At 25.7% G+C, this 19,518-nt stretch overlaps 3 protein-coding genes across 3 annotated transcripts; all 3 read right to left on the bottom strand.

Moving 5' to 3' along the window:
- Positions 1-1,056: 1,056 nt before the first annotated feature.
- On the bottom strand, positions 1,057-2,155 carry OCT59_028693 (uncharacterized protein; the record flags this gene model as incomplete). The annotated part of the gene is made up of 6 exons (XM_066147481.1): positions 1,057-1,168; positions 1,397-1,409; positions 1,499-1,572; positions 1,674-1,746; positions 1,997-2,032; positions 2,122-2,155. 6 exons carry the CDS (start codon positions 2,153-2,155, stop codon positions 1,057-1,059), a joined length of 342 nt encoding a protein of 113 aa, XP_065994189.1.
- A 6,235-nt stretch (positions 2,156-8,390) lies between these two features.
- Positions 8,391-10,250, bottom strand: OCT59_028692 (uncharacterized protein; the record flags this gene model as incomplete). Its single annotated transcript, XM_025330040.2, has 2 exons — positions 8,391-10,079; positions 10,172-10,250. 2 exons carry the CDS (start codon positions 10,248-10,250, stop codon positions 8,794-8,796), a joined length of 1,365 nt encoding a protein of 454 aa, XP_025186257.1. The 3' UTR covers positions 8,391-8,793.
- Positions 10,251-17,385: 7,135 nt separating this feature from the next.
- Positions 17,386-18,399, bottom strand: OCT59_028691 (uncharacterized protein; the record flags this gene model as incomplete). Its single annotated transcript, XM_066147480.1, has 3 exons — positions 17,386-17,678; positions 17,753-17,849; positions 18,337-18,399. The coding sequence occupies 3 exons, from the start codon at positions 18,397-18,399 to the stop codon at positions 17,386-17,388; spliced, it is 453 nt and encodes a 150-aa protein (XP_065994188.1).
- Between the last annotated feature and the right edge of the window lie 1,119 nt (positions 18,400-19,518).

Here is a 19,518-nt window from a genome sequence, read left to right as displayed (position 1 = left end):
AACATTAATAAATTTATTAAATTAAAAATCAAGATTTCCGTTCTCAATGATAAAATCTTTTTCATCATCTGTTAAGAGATTATTACATATTATGTACATGATATATTTATTAATTTATTTATTAAATACTTTTTAAAAAAGACACATATAATGTATTGAGCAGCCTACAGGCTCTAGACTCATTCAAGACAGATAACGCTTATATTGCCTATATTAACCATAAAGTTTCAAATGTCTGTATCCCTAGGAAACTTTCAACAATGGCGTTAATGGCGTTACTGATTATTAATTATAGTAAATATAGAAAATATGATATCTTGAAACATTATGACACATATCTTAAAAAAAAATGAAAAAATGGAAAAGTTCATGTTTTAATTGATTGTGTCGGTTATTATACGCCTAATAGAGAAATAAATTTATTTCATGCGAAAAATTAATGTAACATTTTTATTTTTCGCATACTGTGTATAACACTGTTTTTACCGTATTAAAAAAAAAAATTTTTTAAAAAGGTTTTAATGCAAAAAAGAGTTTTTTTTCGTAAAAATATCATATTTATTATTGATGGAGACGCGTACATTGTATTTCGTTATTGAATGTAATTGAACCCAGAAAGTATTAGAGGGGTAATGTATTTATGTAGAAAATGGTATGAACAAACAAATATTTTTCGATTAATTGTTTTTACTAAGTTTATTTGATTTTAATTTTAGAACGAAATTATTACTCAAAATATTAAGTTATATTCATAATATAGCAGAAATTATTTACAATTCGGACTATGCAATTTAACTTATTTATGTAACTAGCGATTTTATTAATATACGCTTTCAGAAGCAATAAATAAAATTAAAAATATAATAAAATCATTGACTTATCAATCATATTGACCTGAATTTGACTTGGAATGCCTATCATAAAATTAAAGAGCACCGATGTATGAGTAACACGGGTCACTGTAATGATTAATTAGCAAAAGGAAATTTAGAAATAGTCTATCAAGAAAACGAATAAGATTTAACGTCACCCTTATTAGGGACCACCAATCAGATACTAACCACCCCACTTAACATACTTTCCTCCAACCTTCGATAAAGTATGCGTATTGCGATTGTATTTTATATTTGGCAATTTCAATGACTTTTTGAGGATCCTTATCATAGTCCTGCCATGTAAGAGAAGATTTTGCGGCATTAAATTTTAATGATTGATTTTTTTTTTTAGTGAAAACATTTTGTCATAAGATTTCAAAGTCCCAATTTCATCCAAAAAATTACTCATTCAAATTTTTTATAAGTATTAATTAATAAATAATAAAATTAAATATTTAAACATTAAATTTTTATGTTGGTAAAGCAAAAAAAAAAGATAATAAAATAGTGAAATTAATTACATGTGATTATAAACTAAAAAATACCGTCAGAGTTCATGTTCAAGAAAGAAAAATATTATAAATCAGTTTATGCTTATCTTGTGGATCGGTAATATAAGGTACCGGGCAATATAGAATTTGTATGAAAGGAAGACGTAAAGAAAGAAAGAGAAGACCTAGATGGAGAGAAGATAAACCTAAAAAAATGATGACGAAAAAAAATAAAATGAAAAACCACATACACAAACCCACACACACTCCCGCACTCCCACACTCCCAACCCACACTACCCACATACCTGAGAGACGAAAAGAAAAAGGGTCTAAAAGGAGATCTAATAAAGAGAAGACCTAGACAGGGAGAAGGTAAACCTAAAAAAAGATGACGAAAAAAAAAATAAAATGAAACACCACATACACAAACCCACACACACTCCCACACCACCCACACCCACACTCCCAACCCACACACCCACACTCCCACACTTCCAACCCACACTCCCACACACACTCCAACACTCCCACACTCCCAACCCACACTCCCACACTCCCCACACCCACCCGCAATCCCAACCCACACTCCCACACCCACACCCACACCCAACCCACACTACCCACATACCTGAGAGACGAAAAGAAAAAGGGCCTAAAAGGAGATCTAATAAATAGAAGACCTAGACAGAGAGAAGGTAAACCTAAAAAAAAGATGACGAAAAAAAAATAAAATGAACCACTACATACACAAACCCACACACACTATACTCCCACACTCCCAACCCATACTATCCACATACCTAAAGAGAGATGAAAAGAAAAAGGGCCTAAAAGGAGATCTAATAAAAGTGTTTGAAACGCCAAAAAGAATAAGAAAATTATGAAGAAGATAGGTTACTACCGCGCTAAAGTGTGTGAGTGAGGTTTCTTATATATAAACAAAATAAAGTTAAAAATAATAAAAAATAAAATAATTTTTAAAAAAGAAACTTTTTGAAAAATATCCTACGCGTAGTGTTCAAAACGCCAAAAAGGATAAAAAACCACGAAGAAGATGGGTTACTATGTGAAAAAAAATAAGTTTTCGTTCGAGCTTTCTTTCCTTTTTTTGAAAAAAAAGAAACATTATTTTTTTTTTTATGGGTTACTATGCTGGAAATGATAAGAATGAGGGGAAGAGAAGGATATTTTTTAAAAAAAAATTTTCGGATGGAGAGGTATTTTATATAAAAAAAATTGTCATACAAAAATTTTTTTTTTCCCACGGAGTTTGCGAGTTTGCTATAGCTAGTCAGAGCCAAAAATCGCGTCATGATCAAACAAAACAATAGTAAAAAAATTTTTTTTTCTGTAAGAGATGACTCATTATTGATATTATTGATCATGTGATCATGTGATGAAAAAATAAGCATAAAATTTTGAAGGTCCGCTTATAAGATTTATAAAGTAAATCTGGTTGTTTGTATGAGACGCGATTTGTATATTATAAATATTATAGCGGTATGGTTTTTATTTTATTTTAATCTTTACGCCGCAGCTCCTGATCGTCAGTTTATTTGAATATATTTTTTTTTATAGACAGATGTTAGTGATAGTGTACTTCGAATAAAGCAATATTATTTTCTTTATTAAAATTTTCATTTTCCGATAATAATTACATTTTTTTTGTGTCGTATATTACAAAAGCTATTACGGTACTAATGTGTTACTTAAAAAATTAGGGGTATATTTACGTAATTTTTTTTTGGCGGGTATTATATAATAAACAAGAGAATGTTCGGTGATACTTTTATTATTACAGTATAACAACTAACAATTATTACTGGAAGTTTTTGAGACATTTGTACGTTGTATTACTTCTTTACATTATATAAATTATGTATTAATGTAAAAAAAAAAATTATTCTTTTTAAATATTCTTTACATGATGATACCTTTTTATTTTAGGTCTTAAACTTGCATTTGTACAACTTAATTCATTAAGTCAAACTTTCACACCAAATCGGAGATTCTCTGCGGATTGATATGATGTCTTTGGTCGCATTTTTACGAGACGAAATTTACGAAATGTTTATATTCATTATTATTTTGTATAGTAAAATAATAAGACGTATAATTATATTTATAATATTCTAACAGCTTACAAACTTTTATTAAACTTTGCAAAATATTTGTAACTTTTGTTATTAATTCATTTTGGTTGAACAATAAGATTTCTTCTATCAAAATTCTTTAAACTTTGGTATATGTGATATAAATAATAATTTTTGCATAATTTATTAAGTATTCTTTAATATTAAAAAATGAAGTACTTTTAATGTTACTTGTGTGCAAAGAAATTATTTATAATCAAAATAGAATAAAACATTATTGACTTATGGGTGATCTTGCGTATTTTAACTAATATTCAAATTTTATAGGTTAATAAATTTTATTCTTCAGGTTAATGGCAAACTGAATAATATCTAAAATATTTTATTTCCCCCAAAATTAATACGTTGTCACTGATCTTAATAATTTCTTCCTTAATAAATAATATTCAAATAGAAAAATTAAGAGAATTTATCAGCGAAATTAGGGTTATGTAGTAATGTAGATTTATGATATTTATATAAAATTCTAATTAATAAATGTTTATTTAAAAACTTAACAAATCTTTCAATATGAACTTTTCAAAAAAATAAAATCATTAACTGAACGTTCATACTTTATTGTCATATTTAAAAAATGAAAAAAATAGGTCAGATGATAATATTTATGAACTTGGTGAAATTTACATCATCATTACCGATGTTATACCAAAGTGAGTAATCAATATTTGTAAAAAGTTTAGCCTAAATTAAACGTTTATTAAAACCTAATTTTCCCTATTAGGGAATTTAAATAAAAATTTGGAGGAATTGTTGTAATACTTTTCCTTGATGCTATAATGTTCTTAGTAAGAGCCTATACACATATAAACATATTACGTAAATATTACATATATATTTAATTAAATTTAATTGCCGATCATAGGATAATTGCGTTTCCTTTATGTATTTAACTAGTCTTTTTTTAAATAATTTTGTTGCCGATCTTAAAATCATCGCAACAATAAAATAATGTTTTAACCACTTTTTTTTTCATTTTTTTTCCTTTATTATTTTTTAATGATTTTTACATACGAATTAATAACATATTTCTTGTTTAAAAATTATTTATTAAAATGGATGAAATTAGATTAAGTGATGATGTATTTGAACAAATAAAAGATTTTAATCATTTTATACTGACTGAAGAACAAAAATCGTTAATTGATAAACTAATAACAGACAAAGAATTAAAAGAACGTTATAAACAATATGGTTTATGTAAAGAATGTAAGCGGCTTAATACTGGTCTTTTTTATTGTTGGTCATGCAAATCACAATATTTTAAACAAAATTTCAAAAATTGGACAAGTGGAAATCATGACGTTGATGAATTTATCCAAAAAGCACAATTAAAAGCTAAAAATTTTGATCAAATAATAGAGTGGGTTGAATATGATGAATTTGAAGATGTTGAATATTTAGCAAAGGGGGGTTTTGGAACTACTTTTAAAGCAGTTTGGAAAAATGGTCATATTTGTGGTTGGGATTTTAATATTAATAAATTGAGAAGAGAAAGTAAAACAAAAGTTGCTTTAAAATGCTTACATAACTCACAAGATATTACAGAAGATTTTTTAAAAGAAGTAAGATGTTTTCTTATAAATCTTCATTAGTAGCCTTTATAAATGTTAAACTAACAATAATTTTCTTTTAAGATTGAATCAAATATTTTAGTATATAATACTAGTTGGGTAGTTCGTTGTTTTGGTATTACCAAAGATCCAAAAACAAATAATTTTATAATGGTGATGAAATTAATAACAGGTAGTTTAAGACAACATTTAAATAACAACTTCATTTCACATGATTGGAACCAAAAGTTGAGTAATTTATGTTTTATTGCAATTGGTCTTATAGATATTCATGATAAAGGATTAATTCATCATGATTTTCATTGTGGGAATATATTAAGTAATTTTGATAATTATACTTATATTACTGATTTGGGATTATGTCAACCAGCTAATATAGAACATTCTCAGAGTAATAATAAGAAAATATATGGAGTACTACCTTATATGGCTCCAGAAGTTTTAAGGGGAAAAGAATATACCCAAAAAAGTGATATTTATGGATTTGGAATCATTGCATATGAAATTTGTACAGGTTTCCCTCCTTATCATGATATAGCTCATGATGAATTCTTAGCAATGAAAATTTGTCAGGGGTTGAGGCCAAAATCTAATTATAAAGTTCCACAATTAATTGTTGATATTATTAATCAATGTTGGGATGCAGACCCTTTAAAACGACCTAATGCAGAAGAATTACATAAGTTAATTATTGGCTTAATGCATAGTCTCAATCCAATGGATTTTTATAGGCAAGCCAAAGAAGCAGATGAAATTAATAAAAAGTCATTTTCAACAGTTCAATCACCATTATCATTTACTAGTACACTCTCATATACAACACATCCTCAAGCAGTTTACACAAGTAGACTTTTAGATTTTAAAAACCTTCCAGAACCAAAAAATGCAGACAACAATGATTTAGAATATTCAGGTAATTTTAATTCAAAATAATTATTTAAATCCATTCAGAAAAATAATTATTCATTTGTTTTACAGATTCTTTAAAAATGGATTTTACTAAACCTGATATTAATCCTGAAGGTAATTTACTTTTGTGTTTGATTTTTTTGATCTCTTAAATTTTAATTAAACTTTTTTTTTTTTATTCTAGATGAAAGTAATTAAAACACATTTTACTTGGAATAAAATTATTAATATATACTAAAAATATAATTTATACCTTTTTTTTAAAAATTATTTTTTTATTTTGAACTTGGTGATAGATCGAGGAACATTTGATGGAATATAGTAAGGCTTCATTCATTATATTATCTATTATACAACATTGTAGTAAGATTAATAAATTTAAAAATCTTTAACAAATTTTATTAAATTATATTGTCTAAAATTAATAATAAATATATCACCAATATTTCACTTGTAATAAATTAGTATTGTGGTTTCTAAACAAGGGAACTAAGTTTATTGTAAAAACTACTATTCAGTGATACCTTACCCTTTATTACTGTATAACACAATCACTAAAAGTTCTCATTCAATGTGACTTGATAAATTATTTCAAGATATATAATACTGTATGTACAGTAAAATATCAGAATAATTTTTTGCGTTATATACTGTAAGTTTGAGATAAAAAAATTTGTTTTGTTAAGTTGAAGTTGAAAATCTCTCAGTTTGTATTTTGGAAATTGGAACCGATTAATGTTAATTCAATTCGTGATCCACAAGTCAATTGCAAATGATCCGCAGAAATGGGAATCTGGCGTGATGTCAAGTAAAAATAAAAAATTATATGAAAAAATTATTATAAAAAACAAACTATTTGAAACTTGGGATAAATATTATATACTAAAATATGTTGATATTGAATGGGTTCACATAAAGAGCATTATTTAAGGAGGGTATCAGAAAAAAATTACTAATGATCGACATAAATTTGCATACTTACGGATCACGAATTAATCAATTAAATAACTGATTAAGCCATCTCATCAAGTTAAACTCATGTTACATACCATAGAATAATAATACCGTATTTTGCAGTTAGTGAGCACCCCAAAAATAAGTACCTCTGGCCAGAATTCATATAATAAAATGTTAGGACGTACATTAATACTTTTGATGCTTTTTCGACTTGAGATTAGAGCGCATACTAATCATTTTTTGATAGCATGTATGTAATTTATTAAATATTGATTCCTTAGTTAATAGGATTCCTGCTGGTAATCACTACCCTGCCTAATGCCCTATAAAAAAATTTGATACGTTTTTTATAAAGTTTTTATACGATTTTTTTCCTTAGAAATAACGTATCATAATAGGATACGGAAAAATGTACAATTCCGTATCACTAAAAATATGGTTTGGATACGGAATTTGCACGTGATTCATATGGAATTTACATGATTTGATCACTGATTTTATCACGAAATTTATACGATTTGGTCACTGAATTTACTATTTGTATTACAGTTTACTATAATTGTATTTTCATAAATCTAATTTTACTTTATTAAATTAAATAAAAAATAAAAAATAAACAAAATACAAATACATAAAAATATATCTTTCATTGATTGTAAAAAAAAGACAGCGTTCATGCATTTCGGAAAAATGTCAGGTAATGTAGAAAACATTCAGAATATTATCGGAATATCATAACGTTTACAAACATGAATCATCACATACTCTGAAAGTTTTCCGGATAACACCCGAATATATCAAAAATCTCAGACTTTTTATTTATAGGAAAAAAAATATTGACGTCATTTTTTTGTCCTTTTTTTTAAAAAAAATTAAAAAGTTTTCAAATTTTTAGATAAATATTTTTGAGTTTCACCCGCTTATATCATGTTGCATTATTTATTTAACACTTGGTACTCAGTAGTCCTCCAATAGTTTAAATAGTTTTAACTATTGTTTAAATTTTATTGGCTATTCTTAATTTAATTTTTACTTTAATTAGTTTCAATGAAAAAGGGAGTCAGGATGAGTCATTTGACTATGAAAATATAAGTTTGAAATAATCATTTTAATTGGGAATAATAGGGAAATGGTCAGGAATATCATAATATGAAAATGTGATTTACAATAAATTAATTATTTCAATCTTTCTGTAATGCCAATTAATAATTAATTCAAACAAAAGGCTAACGATGTTAACGTGCTAAAATGCAACACCAAATTTATATTAGACTTCTTTTAACCTTTGTTTTAACAATGATAAATAATGATTTAACTTTTATATAACTACTTTATACACAATACACATAAAAAAAAATAATTCTTTAAAGTATATTTTCTTAAAATAATAATTTTATTTGAAAGTGGCATTATCAATCTAATAATTATAACTAAATGAAATTGTTCAATAAATTATATCCTCCTTGATTATGGACGAGTATCCTCTCCCTATGAAAAAGAATGTCCAGAATTTGTCGAATTTGTCCAGACATGTAAAATTCAGGACAAATTTCGGATAGACAAAACTGGACAAATTCTGGAAACAAAAATCCTGGATACATTTTGGACAATCTCTGGACAAAAAAAAACCGGACAAATTCTGGTAGTTGGACAAGAAAAAATTCCAGGCAAATTCTAGACAATAAAAATCAAAAAATGTAAAAAGCAAAAAACTGGTATTTAAAACCTCTGTGTGTTTACCAAGTAAACTTAAAGAGCGAGAAAAAATACTATCTATGATGTTAATCCAATCTTGCGCGTTTTCGGATGTTTTCAGGACACTCATTTTGTCACAATTATATTCTGGACAATTTCAGAATATTTTTCGGACGCATTTTTTTCGTAGGGTCTTGTGCTTTTTCATTTACATCCATATCGTATTTTATATTTTTATTATCTTTATTATATAGTTTGATTCCATTCTTTTCCATAACTTTACGAAATTCTTCATATGTTTTCGAAGTATAATGAGTACACAGATATGGCCTAACACCAAATGGAAGCAACCAATCACCATCCCTATAAAGAAGATCTTTTCTTAAAAATTTTGAACTAGAATCTAATTCTAATGGAATAGTTCTATCTTTAACCATTATCGTTGGAAGAATAGAATTGATACGAGCAGACATATAATTCATATTGTTCCAAGAAGGTCCAGTATCAGGAGAGAAACGAGCACGATAAGTCTCGATATTATCATGCATTAATAAACCTCCAGCTTCTACGATATTTTCTATCATCCACAAAAGAGTTGCATTAATTATTCTTTCATTGCCTTTAAGTGATAAAAAAGTTCCACCACCTATTTCATTATGTACACCCGGAAACCAAGTCTCTTTTACGATAGTACCAGATTTGTTCGGAAGTATACGACAAGGTTCAAAGAAAGCACTGTTTTCATGAATAGCTAAAGCTTGACAAGCAAATTTAATTATACTAGGTACTTTTTGATCATATAATTCCAAATATCGAAAACCTTCACCAATTGCATAACCGGGTAAACCATGAGCGCCAACAGTATCCCATAATCCAAGGAATTTTATAATTGGTTTTTTAGAATCAGGATAACTGAAAGATTTTTTAAATTCTTCAGAACCTTTTGCTTTCGGGTGTTTAGCTAAATCTCTATCACGATAAAAACCATAAGCAAGATCAACACTTTTGTCAATTTGATCAGGGTTGATTTCTCGATTTAATATTCCACAATTTCTTATCATTCCAGCAATACATCTCGCAGTATAAGCGCCACGACTAAAACCAAAAAGCCATATATCATCATCAGGATGATAGTGATCAACTATAAATCTGTAACCTTCTTTGATTTTATTGTCAAGACTAAAAGCTATAGCTCCATCAACGGTAAAATTCCAGATCAATTCACCAACTCCAACTCCGTCTATATACAAAACATGTTGTTCAAATTCTCTCTCAATTAATTCTTTATATAATGTAAAAACGTTTGTTTGGGAATTTGGATTATTCCATGTTCCATCACACATTACGACAATATTTCTACCCATTTTTACAAAATTTTCTTGTTTTTCTTGAAGGTTTGTGTTTTGTTTATCTAGAAAAAATAATACTAAAAAGAAATATGAATGAAATTTAAAGCGAAGAAATTATCAAGTTCAACGGGTAATATTTATAACATTTTAAAAAAATAACAAAACTTACGAAAAAACACATGATGATCACCAAATGACGACAGTCGGAATTCAAATTCCAATAAAATAAATTCCCTAATTTGTTTCATCCAAAACTAAAATTAGAAAACGGCAAATTTTAATTTAATTGTCTTTTCTGAAAAAGTTTGTCTTTTTTTTTTAACTTTAACAACAAAATTTAAAAGGATGATCACTAACCAAAATCAGATTATTGATTGAGAATGATTATCCTTTATCAGGTTAGTCAATTTTTTTATCGGTCTAGTGAAATTTTTTAACGGTAAAGCAAATTTTATCTTTTTTCTGATTGGTACAATTGTTTATTTTTATTTATTTTCTTAATCCGTTTTTAACCATAATTTTTTTTTTAGCATTATAATTTCAATCGGAAAATCGGTAACTCGTGTGACATAAACAAATCAAACAATTCTTTGCAAATGAATATATGATTATTATATGTCGTCATTTATTTATATCAAAAAACAATATGAAATATTGTGATATTAAAACCACCTTCGAACGATTTTGAGGCTATTCATTCAAAATATCAAAGCATTTTTCTCATTTCTTCAAATATGGCTCATCATTTATTTCGTCATTTCGTCATTACTGTATTAAAAGGATTATTCTATTATTAAACCAATTATAATTAATTAAATACCGTATTCAAGAAAAGAAACGTTTCAAAGAATCTTTCTATTTACAATAATGATTTTTTAACGAAATCATGAATAATTTTTTATTGTTGTCGTAGGCTTAGATTTTTTTTTCTAACCAAATTATTGATATTAATGATTTTTAGACGCAGTAAATTTCTAAAAAAAGAACATAAAGAAAATAAACATAATATCATATCATCAAAAATTTTTTGCTAACTAATAATAATTATTAAAAATGGACTACATAGATCAAAGATTTAAAGCAAAAAGTGAATGAAATTAAGCATTGAATATTATACAATCGTAATATAAATTATAATAATTATTATCGGTGATTTCATAAGGATATTTTGTGTAACCGCAGCATGATCAATAAATAGAATATCCGTTATAAATTTTGGTTTTTTGAAAGATATTAACGATATTAACTGGATATGTCTTAGGTTATGTCGCAAAAATTGTTTGATTACCGGATTTTCCGTAGAACTATTTTAAATGAAAACTAAGTGTATAAGTGGTGACATAAAACATTTAAATCTTAAATTTTATTTATTCCAAACATAATAATTTCAGAAATAATAATTTATCGGTATCATAATGGCTCACTTTTATAACGAACTCGAATTTCCTAATTAAGAGACGCTTGTTATAACGATCTATCATTAAAATTCTTCAAATTTTCGTTATTCATGACAATCACTTCGCTATAAAACCGACTGTGGTTTAAAATTTAAATTTTAAAAAAAAATTGTGTACAAATTAAGCACAGAAACAATTACTATAATTTTTTATGAGCAAAATAATGTAATTATTATTATGTCGCAAAATAGGATCATGTTGCTTTTGCAAAGTCAAAATCTCTGCCCTCACGTGACTTTTCACCAAACTATAATTGCATAACAGATAAAATATTATTGATATTGTTAACGCATTACATCATCTATTTGACCCATGAAATATGCCAAATAAACATATGACATGTAGATCACGTAACTTGCTCCTCATAATAACTAGCCTATTGTGTGATCGACGTAATGATAAAATAATGACTTATGTATGACAATCCTTTATTGTATATCTTGCGTACGGAAATTCTTACGAATTAGTAGAGATTCGAATAATGGTTAAGTCGTTAGGGGTGATTGATTAATAAAAACATTCAGGCTTTGAAAAACATTTAACTGGTTCAATACTTTACAAGTGATCTCATGAATAGCTTTTGTTAATAATTTTTAATATATCATATTGAGAAGCTTAGTTAATTTATTTAATTAATATGTGAAACATAAAATAAGAGGATTTACAATTAATATATTTACTATTTTATCGGTCTTATATTTAGACTTTCTATTAATTTAATTTTCATATTAAATAAAGTAAATATCTAGTCCCACGAAAAGCATTTATACTTAAAATATACTTAAAATACTTAAAATAAGTATCAATTTTAATTTGCGATATACCTAAAATATACCTAAAATACTCTTTAAATATACTTTTAATGTACACTATTCTAATTTCAGTATATTTTAAGTATAATTTAAGTATCTGGGCAGTACATTAAAGTATATTTTATAGATATATTGTAAATACAGTATATCGCAAATTAAAATTGATACTTATTTTAAGTATATTTTAATAAAATTTTTTTATTTTAAGTATAAATAATTTTCGTAAGGAACTAGAGTAACTTGGTAATTGTTAGTGAGTTATAATCATTATACTGTCAGATTGATTCGAAAATTTTAGGTCGGGTCATCAAACGTTTTTATAATTAAATATAAAAAAAATTGATTTTTTTTTATTAAAAACGTCAGACTTGACGTTTTTATGATTAAAAAATCATTTTTACGTTAGATTTGATTAAAAGTCAAAAAAATTAATTTTTTTGGTTAAAAACGTAAGACTTGGCATTTTTGTAATTAATAATCAAAAAAAAATGATTTTATTAATTAAAAACGTCAGACTTGACGTTTTTGTAATTAAAAAATCAAAAACTGAATTTTTTTAGTTAAAAAACGTCAGACTTGACGTTTCTGTGGTTAAAAATTAGAGTTCTGAACAGGTTGTCCAAATTCAGGTAACCTTGACAGGTTGACCTGAATTTATCAGGTCAGGTTTAGCAATTTCGATTTGGCATCAGTTAAGGTTGTAACATCAGTAAAATCTGAATGACCTGTTGACCTGAAACTAACAATACTATTATTTTATAATAATATATTAAAAAAAACATTGGGAAAATGATTTTTCTATAAGATTATATTAGAAAAAAACATTTCGCAACTTTTTTTTTGATATTTTATTGAAAAATGTTGCGAAAACATTTTTTCTATAAGATTATATTAGAAAAAAATGTTTTGCAACTTTTTTTTTGATATTTTATTGAAAAACGTTGCAAAAACATTTTTTCTATAAGATTATATTAGAAAAAAACGTTTTTAAAATTATTTTTAAATTAAAACTAATACTAAATTAGCTAAATTAGAATTAAGCAGTATTAAGAAAAATTCGCGAGAATTTTCCTTGATACTGCTTAATTTTTAAATTAAAACCTAATACTAAATTAGCTAAATTAGAATTAAGCAGTATTAAGAAAAATTCGCGGGTATTTTCCTTGATACTGCTTAATTTTTTAAATTAAACCCAATACTAAATTAGCTAAATTAGAATTAAGCAGTATTAAGAAAAATTCATGAGAATTTCCCTTAATACTGCCTACCCTATAAAAATTAATTGCCGTAAAATGTAATAGTAAATAATTGATAAATAACGGTTATATAGATGTCTAGTAATTAACCATTTTATATATGTATTTTAAATGTTAAATATACGGAAAAATAAGCCCATCCGTTTTATGTTTGTAATCTAAATGTAAATTATTTGCTTATTAAATGTACTATTCACTAGTAGTATATATATAACCCATTCTATTATTCATCATCCGTATAATCTACATCCTTATCTATCACGTTTTAATCTACACAATGGTCTATAGCAAATGCATCATGCACTCCCAACATATAAGTTACTTTATCAAGTTCGTAAGCAAGATGATATTCAACCTGTCCATAAAAAAATTAATAAATTAAATTTTTTTAAAAAAAAATAGTTTCGAAGTGTTATTTGAAACGAAACTCACCTATCCAATGCCCAAGAACCAGAGCTAAAACCTACAAAATAGAAAAAAATTGATAAATTAAATTATTTTTTTTTAAAAAAAAAATAAAGTTTCAAAGTGTTGTTCGAAATGAAATTCACCTATCCAATACCCAAGAACCGAAGCGAAAACCTACAAAATAAAAAAAAATCATTCGAAACTCACCTATCTAACGCCAAAAACTGGAGCCAAACCTAAAAAAATAGAAAAAAAGATTAATTAAATTATTTTTTTTAAAAAAAATAATTTTGAGTGTTATTCAAAACGAAACTCACCTATCCAATGTCCAAGAACCAGAGATGAAACCTACAAAATAGAAAAAAAAATTAATTAATTAAATTATTTTTTTTTAAAAAAAAAATGTTTCGAAGTGTTATTTGAAATGAAACTCACCTATCCAACACCCAAGAACTGCTAAAACCTACAAAATAAAAAAAGAAAAAAAAATAACTTTTTTTTTAATAAAAAAGTTTTGAGCAAAATCTTCGAAACTCACCTATCCAAAGTCTAAGAACCAAAGCTGAAACTTATGACTTACGAAATAGAAAAAAAACTAAAATTATTTTTTTTTAAAAAAAATTACAAAGTTTCCAATTAAGTGTTATTCGAAACTCACCTATCTAACAAATAAAAGGAAAAAAAAATAAAAAATAAAAAATATTTCTTTTTTAATATAGAAGTTTCAAAGCGAAAGCTTTAAAAACATTTTTTTAAAGTTTTGAAGCCGAAATGAAACTTTATCTAAAACCCGTATCAATTAAATAAAAAAAAGTTTAAAAAAGATTATCACATATACACGTGATAATCATTGCCTATACTTCGAAGCCAAAGTCATATGACCGAAATTTTTGTACTTCGTAGATCATCTTGTAAAAAGACAAATGTTGGAAAAGATAATAATCAAGCAAACCTGTCAAAAAATGACAATATAAAAAGAAATAATAAAAGTCATAAATTTTACAATAGGAATTTACTATACGAAATTGACCTTATTATGTAATGATTGCATGTTTAAACATGTTATTTGAACATCATTTGTACGTTAAGTTAATGCTTGTTTATGTTTACAATACAACTTACGAATATTTAATATTATATCAAATAAAATTATGTTTAAATTATAAACAAATAATGATTTTTCGAATAATATATGGTCAAATAACATTTTTTTACATACATTTTATGGAAATTGTGTTTTCATAGGGCTAACTTTTTAGGTTAAAACCTAATACTAAATTAGCTAAATTATAATTTAAGCAGTATTAAGAAAAATTTGCGAGAATTCTCCTTGATACTGCTTAATTTTTTAAATTAAAACCTAATACTAAATTAGCTAATTAGAATTAAGCTATTAGGTTGTAACATAGATTTTTTCGAATGTCATGATTTTATTGAAATGAACAAGTTCAAAATAAATCATATTTCATATACTTTACATTTTATAGTCCTAACTCTCCTTTAAACAGAACTCTTGTTTTATTGAAAAATATTGCGAAGACGTTTTTTCTATAGAAAAAAACATTTTGCAATGTTTTTTTTTTTGATATTTTATTGAAAAACGTTGCAAAATATTTTTTCCTAATATAATGATATAGAAAAAAACGTTTTCACAACGTTTTCCAATAAAATATCAAGAAAAATGTTGCGAAATGTTTTTTCCTAATATAATGTTATAGAAAAAATGTTTTGCAACATTTTTCTTGATATTTTATTGCGAAATTGATTTTTCTATAAGATTATATTAGGAAAAAACGTTTTGCAACGTTTTTCTTGATATTTTATTGAAAAACGTTGCGAAAACGTTTTTTCTATAACATTATATTAGGAAAAAATGTTTCACAACATTTTTTTTGATATTTTATTGAAAAATGTTGCGAAAACGTTTTTTCTATAACATTATATTAGGAAAAAATGTTTCGCAACATTTTTTTTGATATTTTATTGAAAAACGTTGCGAAAACGTTTTTTCTATAACATTATATTAGGAAAAAATGTTTTGCAACATTTTTTTTTATATTTTATTGAAAAACGTTGCGAAAACATTTTTTATATAACATTATATTAGAAAAAAACATTGCGCAACGTTTTTTTTCAATAATTTAATAAAAATCATTTGGGTTAACCTGAAATTTTTTAGGTTTCAGGTCAGGTCAGGTCAAACAGATAATCTGATATAACCTGACCTGACCTGACCTGACCCATTCAGAACTCTATTAAAAATCAAAAAAAAAATGATTTTTTTAATTAAAAAACGTCAGACTTGACGTTTTTGTAATTAAAAAATCAAAAAAAATGATTTTTTTAATTAAAAAAACGTCAGACTTGACATTTTTGTAATTAAAAAATCAAAAAATATTGGTTTTTTTAAATTAAAAACATCAGTATTGACATTTTTTGTTAAAAAAATAAATATGAAGAAAAAATGTTTTTGTGTTATTTTTTATTATAATTTTATATGGAAAAACGCCAAAATGTTTTTTTCTTAATAGTAATGCAAAAAAAAAAGTTTTTGGCATTTTTTTTTAATAATATTATATGAAAAAATGCTGAAACGTTTTTTCTACAATTTTTTTTTATTTTTTTTGCAATATTTTATGAAATTTTAATGATCAACAAAAAAATGAAATTATGCAAATATTGAATGATGCAACAATTTAACAGGGAATTTTAGTGGCACAGGAAGAGTTTTTGCGAAAAGTTGGCATTAGAAGTTTTTTTCATTGTCATTGTCATTAACATTGACATTGACATTGACATTGACATTGACATTGACATTGTCACTGACATTGACATTGTCATTGACATTGACATAAAGTTATATAAGATTAATCTGAGAGTTTTTTACCAAAAAGGAAATTTTTTTATAAAAAGGGAAATGATTTTCAATTTCAAGGCAATTCAGCAGGTGTTTTAATAACAAATTGAGAAATGATTTCCATAGAAAATCTCGTGACAAAATTTATAATAAATTTAAAATAAATGATCAACAAATGATCAACAAAATCGTTACTAGTTTTATAAAAAACGCCCAATAATATCTTTTTATTGTTTTAATATGCATAAAACAATTTTATTCAAGCTATCATATTGTACTGAATCTTAAATATATATATATTTATTTATTTACTTTCTTCTATCTATCGTTAAGCATTTAAATCAAAAAATTCTGTAGCAAAATCATATAATTATCCTCGGTAAGCTAATTTAGTTATTCAATTTAACTAAATATAATAAATTAAAAAACTTGGTTCGTAACCACATTACTGATGTACTTAAACAAAAGTTAAAAACTTACTGCATAAACTAGAGGATTGGACATATTCCAGAGTTTCATCGTCATCAGCTTGCAATTCTGAAGTTAAATCGCTATTATCCAATTAGTATAAATTGTATTTTGCAAATATTTTATTAAAATAAATAATGAATTATGTTATAAATGCCTTTGACTAATTCATTTGTATCATCAATCCCAAATCCCATTCTTTCAAATTCACCTAATACTTTGTTAATAGTTAGTCTTTGTTCCGGTTGATTCCAACAAATTTTATAAAGTTCTTTATATTCTTTAGGAGTATCAGGAATTGTATCTTCACGAGTACTAATACTAATAGAAACAGCAAGTGCAATTTTGATATCATTATCTTTAAACGGAGGATATCCACTAGAAATTTCCCACATTAATACACCAAAGCTATAGATATCTGAAGATTTAGTATATAGAAATTTTGGACCTAATAGACGCTTTGGTTCCATATAGCAACAACGCAAAGATTACCAATATAGGCAGTTGAAGTTTGATTACATTGATTTTTCGAAATACCAAAATCCGTAATTTTAGCATTATTTTCATGAATAACTACATTTTTAGAATGCTAAATTAAGGTAATTTAAATAAGTACATTACATTACAAGTCCTTTTCCAAATTAATTTCCATTTTCATAACATCTGGCTAAACTATATATTGCATATTCATTACTATTTTCTGTTGCTTTTTGATACCAATAAAAGGTTTTTTGACTGGAAGATAGTAAGAAACATTTTGTTTCTGATTTGAAATGTTTTGATCTGGTAAGGAAAATGCTCGTGCCTTTTTTTTTTCCCTTGACCTTTGATAAACTTTGATTTAGATTTATTTAATTGTAACTTTACCGTCTCCCTAATTTTCAATAGAGCCAAAAATAGGGAGAAGAAAACATCTAGACGAGAAATAAATACCAATGGTAAAATTATATAAAGCATTTCTTTTGATCAATAGTTGGGTTGAAATAGATGACATTTTCCCAAAAGGTTCAAATGACCATTAGAAAAAAAAAAATATATCAACCCACAATTGCTAAAATAAATTTAAATTAACAAACCTCGAGATCTCTTTCTTCGTTACTATCGTCACTATATGTTATATCGGAATCGGAATTTTCCATTATCGATTATTTCGCGTTTCTATTCAATAGTATCTTGTTGTTCTTCATCTCCATGCACCGAAGGATCTACGCCCCGCCCAAGCTATTAAATGTACTATAAGTAGAAGGATCGAATGGAGATAACATAGGAGACACACGGGGATGAATCGGGTTAACAGCAGATCCAGATGGAGTAGTTGAACTTTCACCACATTCTTCAATCAAATGGTTTAGTTACTTTATATATATTTCGTATATAAAAATAAAACGAGCGTGAATTGAAATTATGTATTGGATAAATAAATCAAATCTATAAAATATTTAACTATATTGATTTAATTACATTTATCTAGCTAATTAAATTTTCTTATTTCGATTAATTAACGTTCAAAATTTAAAAAAGGGTATTAATTGGATAAATTTCATTAAAACCGATCGTATAAAATTATAAAATTACATATAAAGTTATGAACAAACTGTAACCTATAAAGGTATTTTTCTTTTACTTATTTAGCTCATTAATAACTGAATTTTATATTTGCAACTATAGAAATTAAAAAATAAAGAAGTTTAATAAAGAAAAATCTATAAAAGTTAAAATATCTTAGTTATATATTAACACATGAACTTAAAATACCTTTTATTGAGTCTAGAAAGGTATGAGATTACTTTATATAGCGTGATTCTAGTAGTTTACAAATTAAATTACCAAACTACAGGTACAATAATTTGAAGTATTTAACTAGAAACGCTATGTGGGGAACTTTTTTTAATTAGTTTGATTATGATTTATTACATATTTACATATTCAGCATAATAATTCCCACAAATTGGTCTAATAAAAATGAAGCTTATTCTATTTTAGGATCATTATTGACTTACAGTATCGTACTGCATTTATAACGAACTTTTCATCTTGAGGATCTATTTTTAAGAGCATTAATTATTGCTTTCTGTGTAAAGTACAGTATTTCTTGTGGTAAAAAAAAATGTAAATTTTTTTTTTATGTTTACAACGTAGTATTCAATTTGAGAGTTATCAAATTTTAACTCCTGCACAAAATTATTATGAAAAAATACTTTCTAGGAAACGTAGGAAGCGGAAACCATTATTAAGTCCGAAGTGCCATTTAAAGTTTT

This window comes from Rhizophagus irregularis, chromosome 8 (assembly GCF_026210795.1).
Source record: "Rhizophagus irregularis chromosome 8, complete sequence".
Taxonomy (NCBI): domain Eukaryota; kingdom Fungi; phylum Glomeromycota; class Glomeromycetes; order Glomerales; family Glomeraceae; genus Rhizophagus; species Rhizophagus irregularis.
The sequence above is the reverse complement of the archived record's forward strand: the minus strand, read 5'-3'. Positions and strand labels throughout refer to the sequence as shown.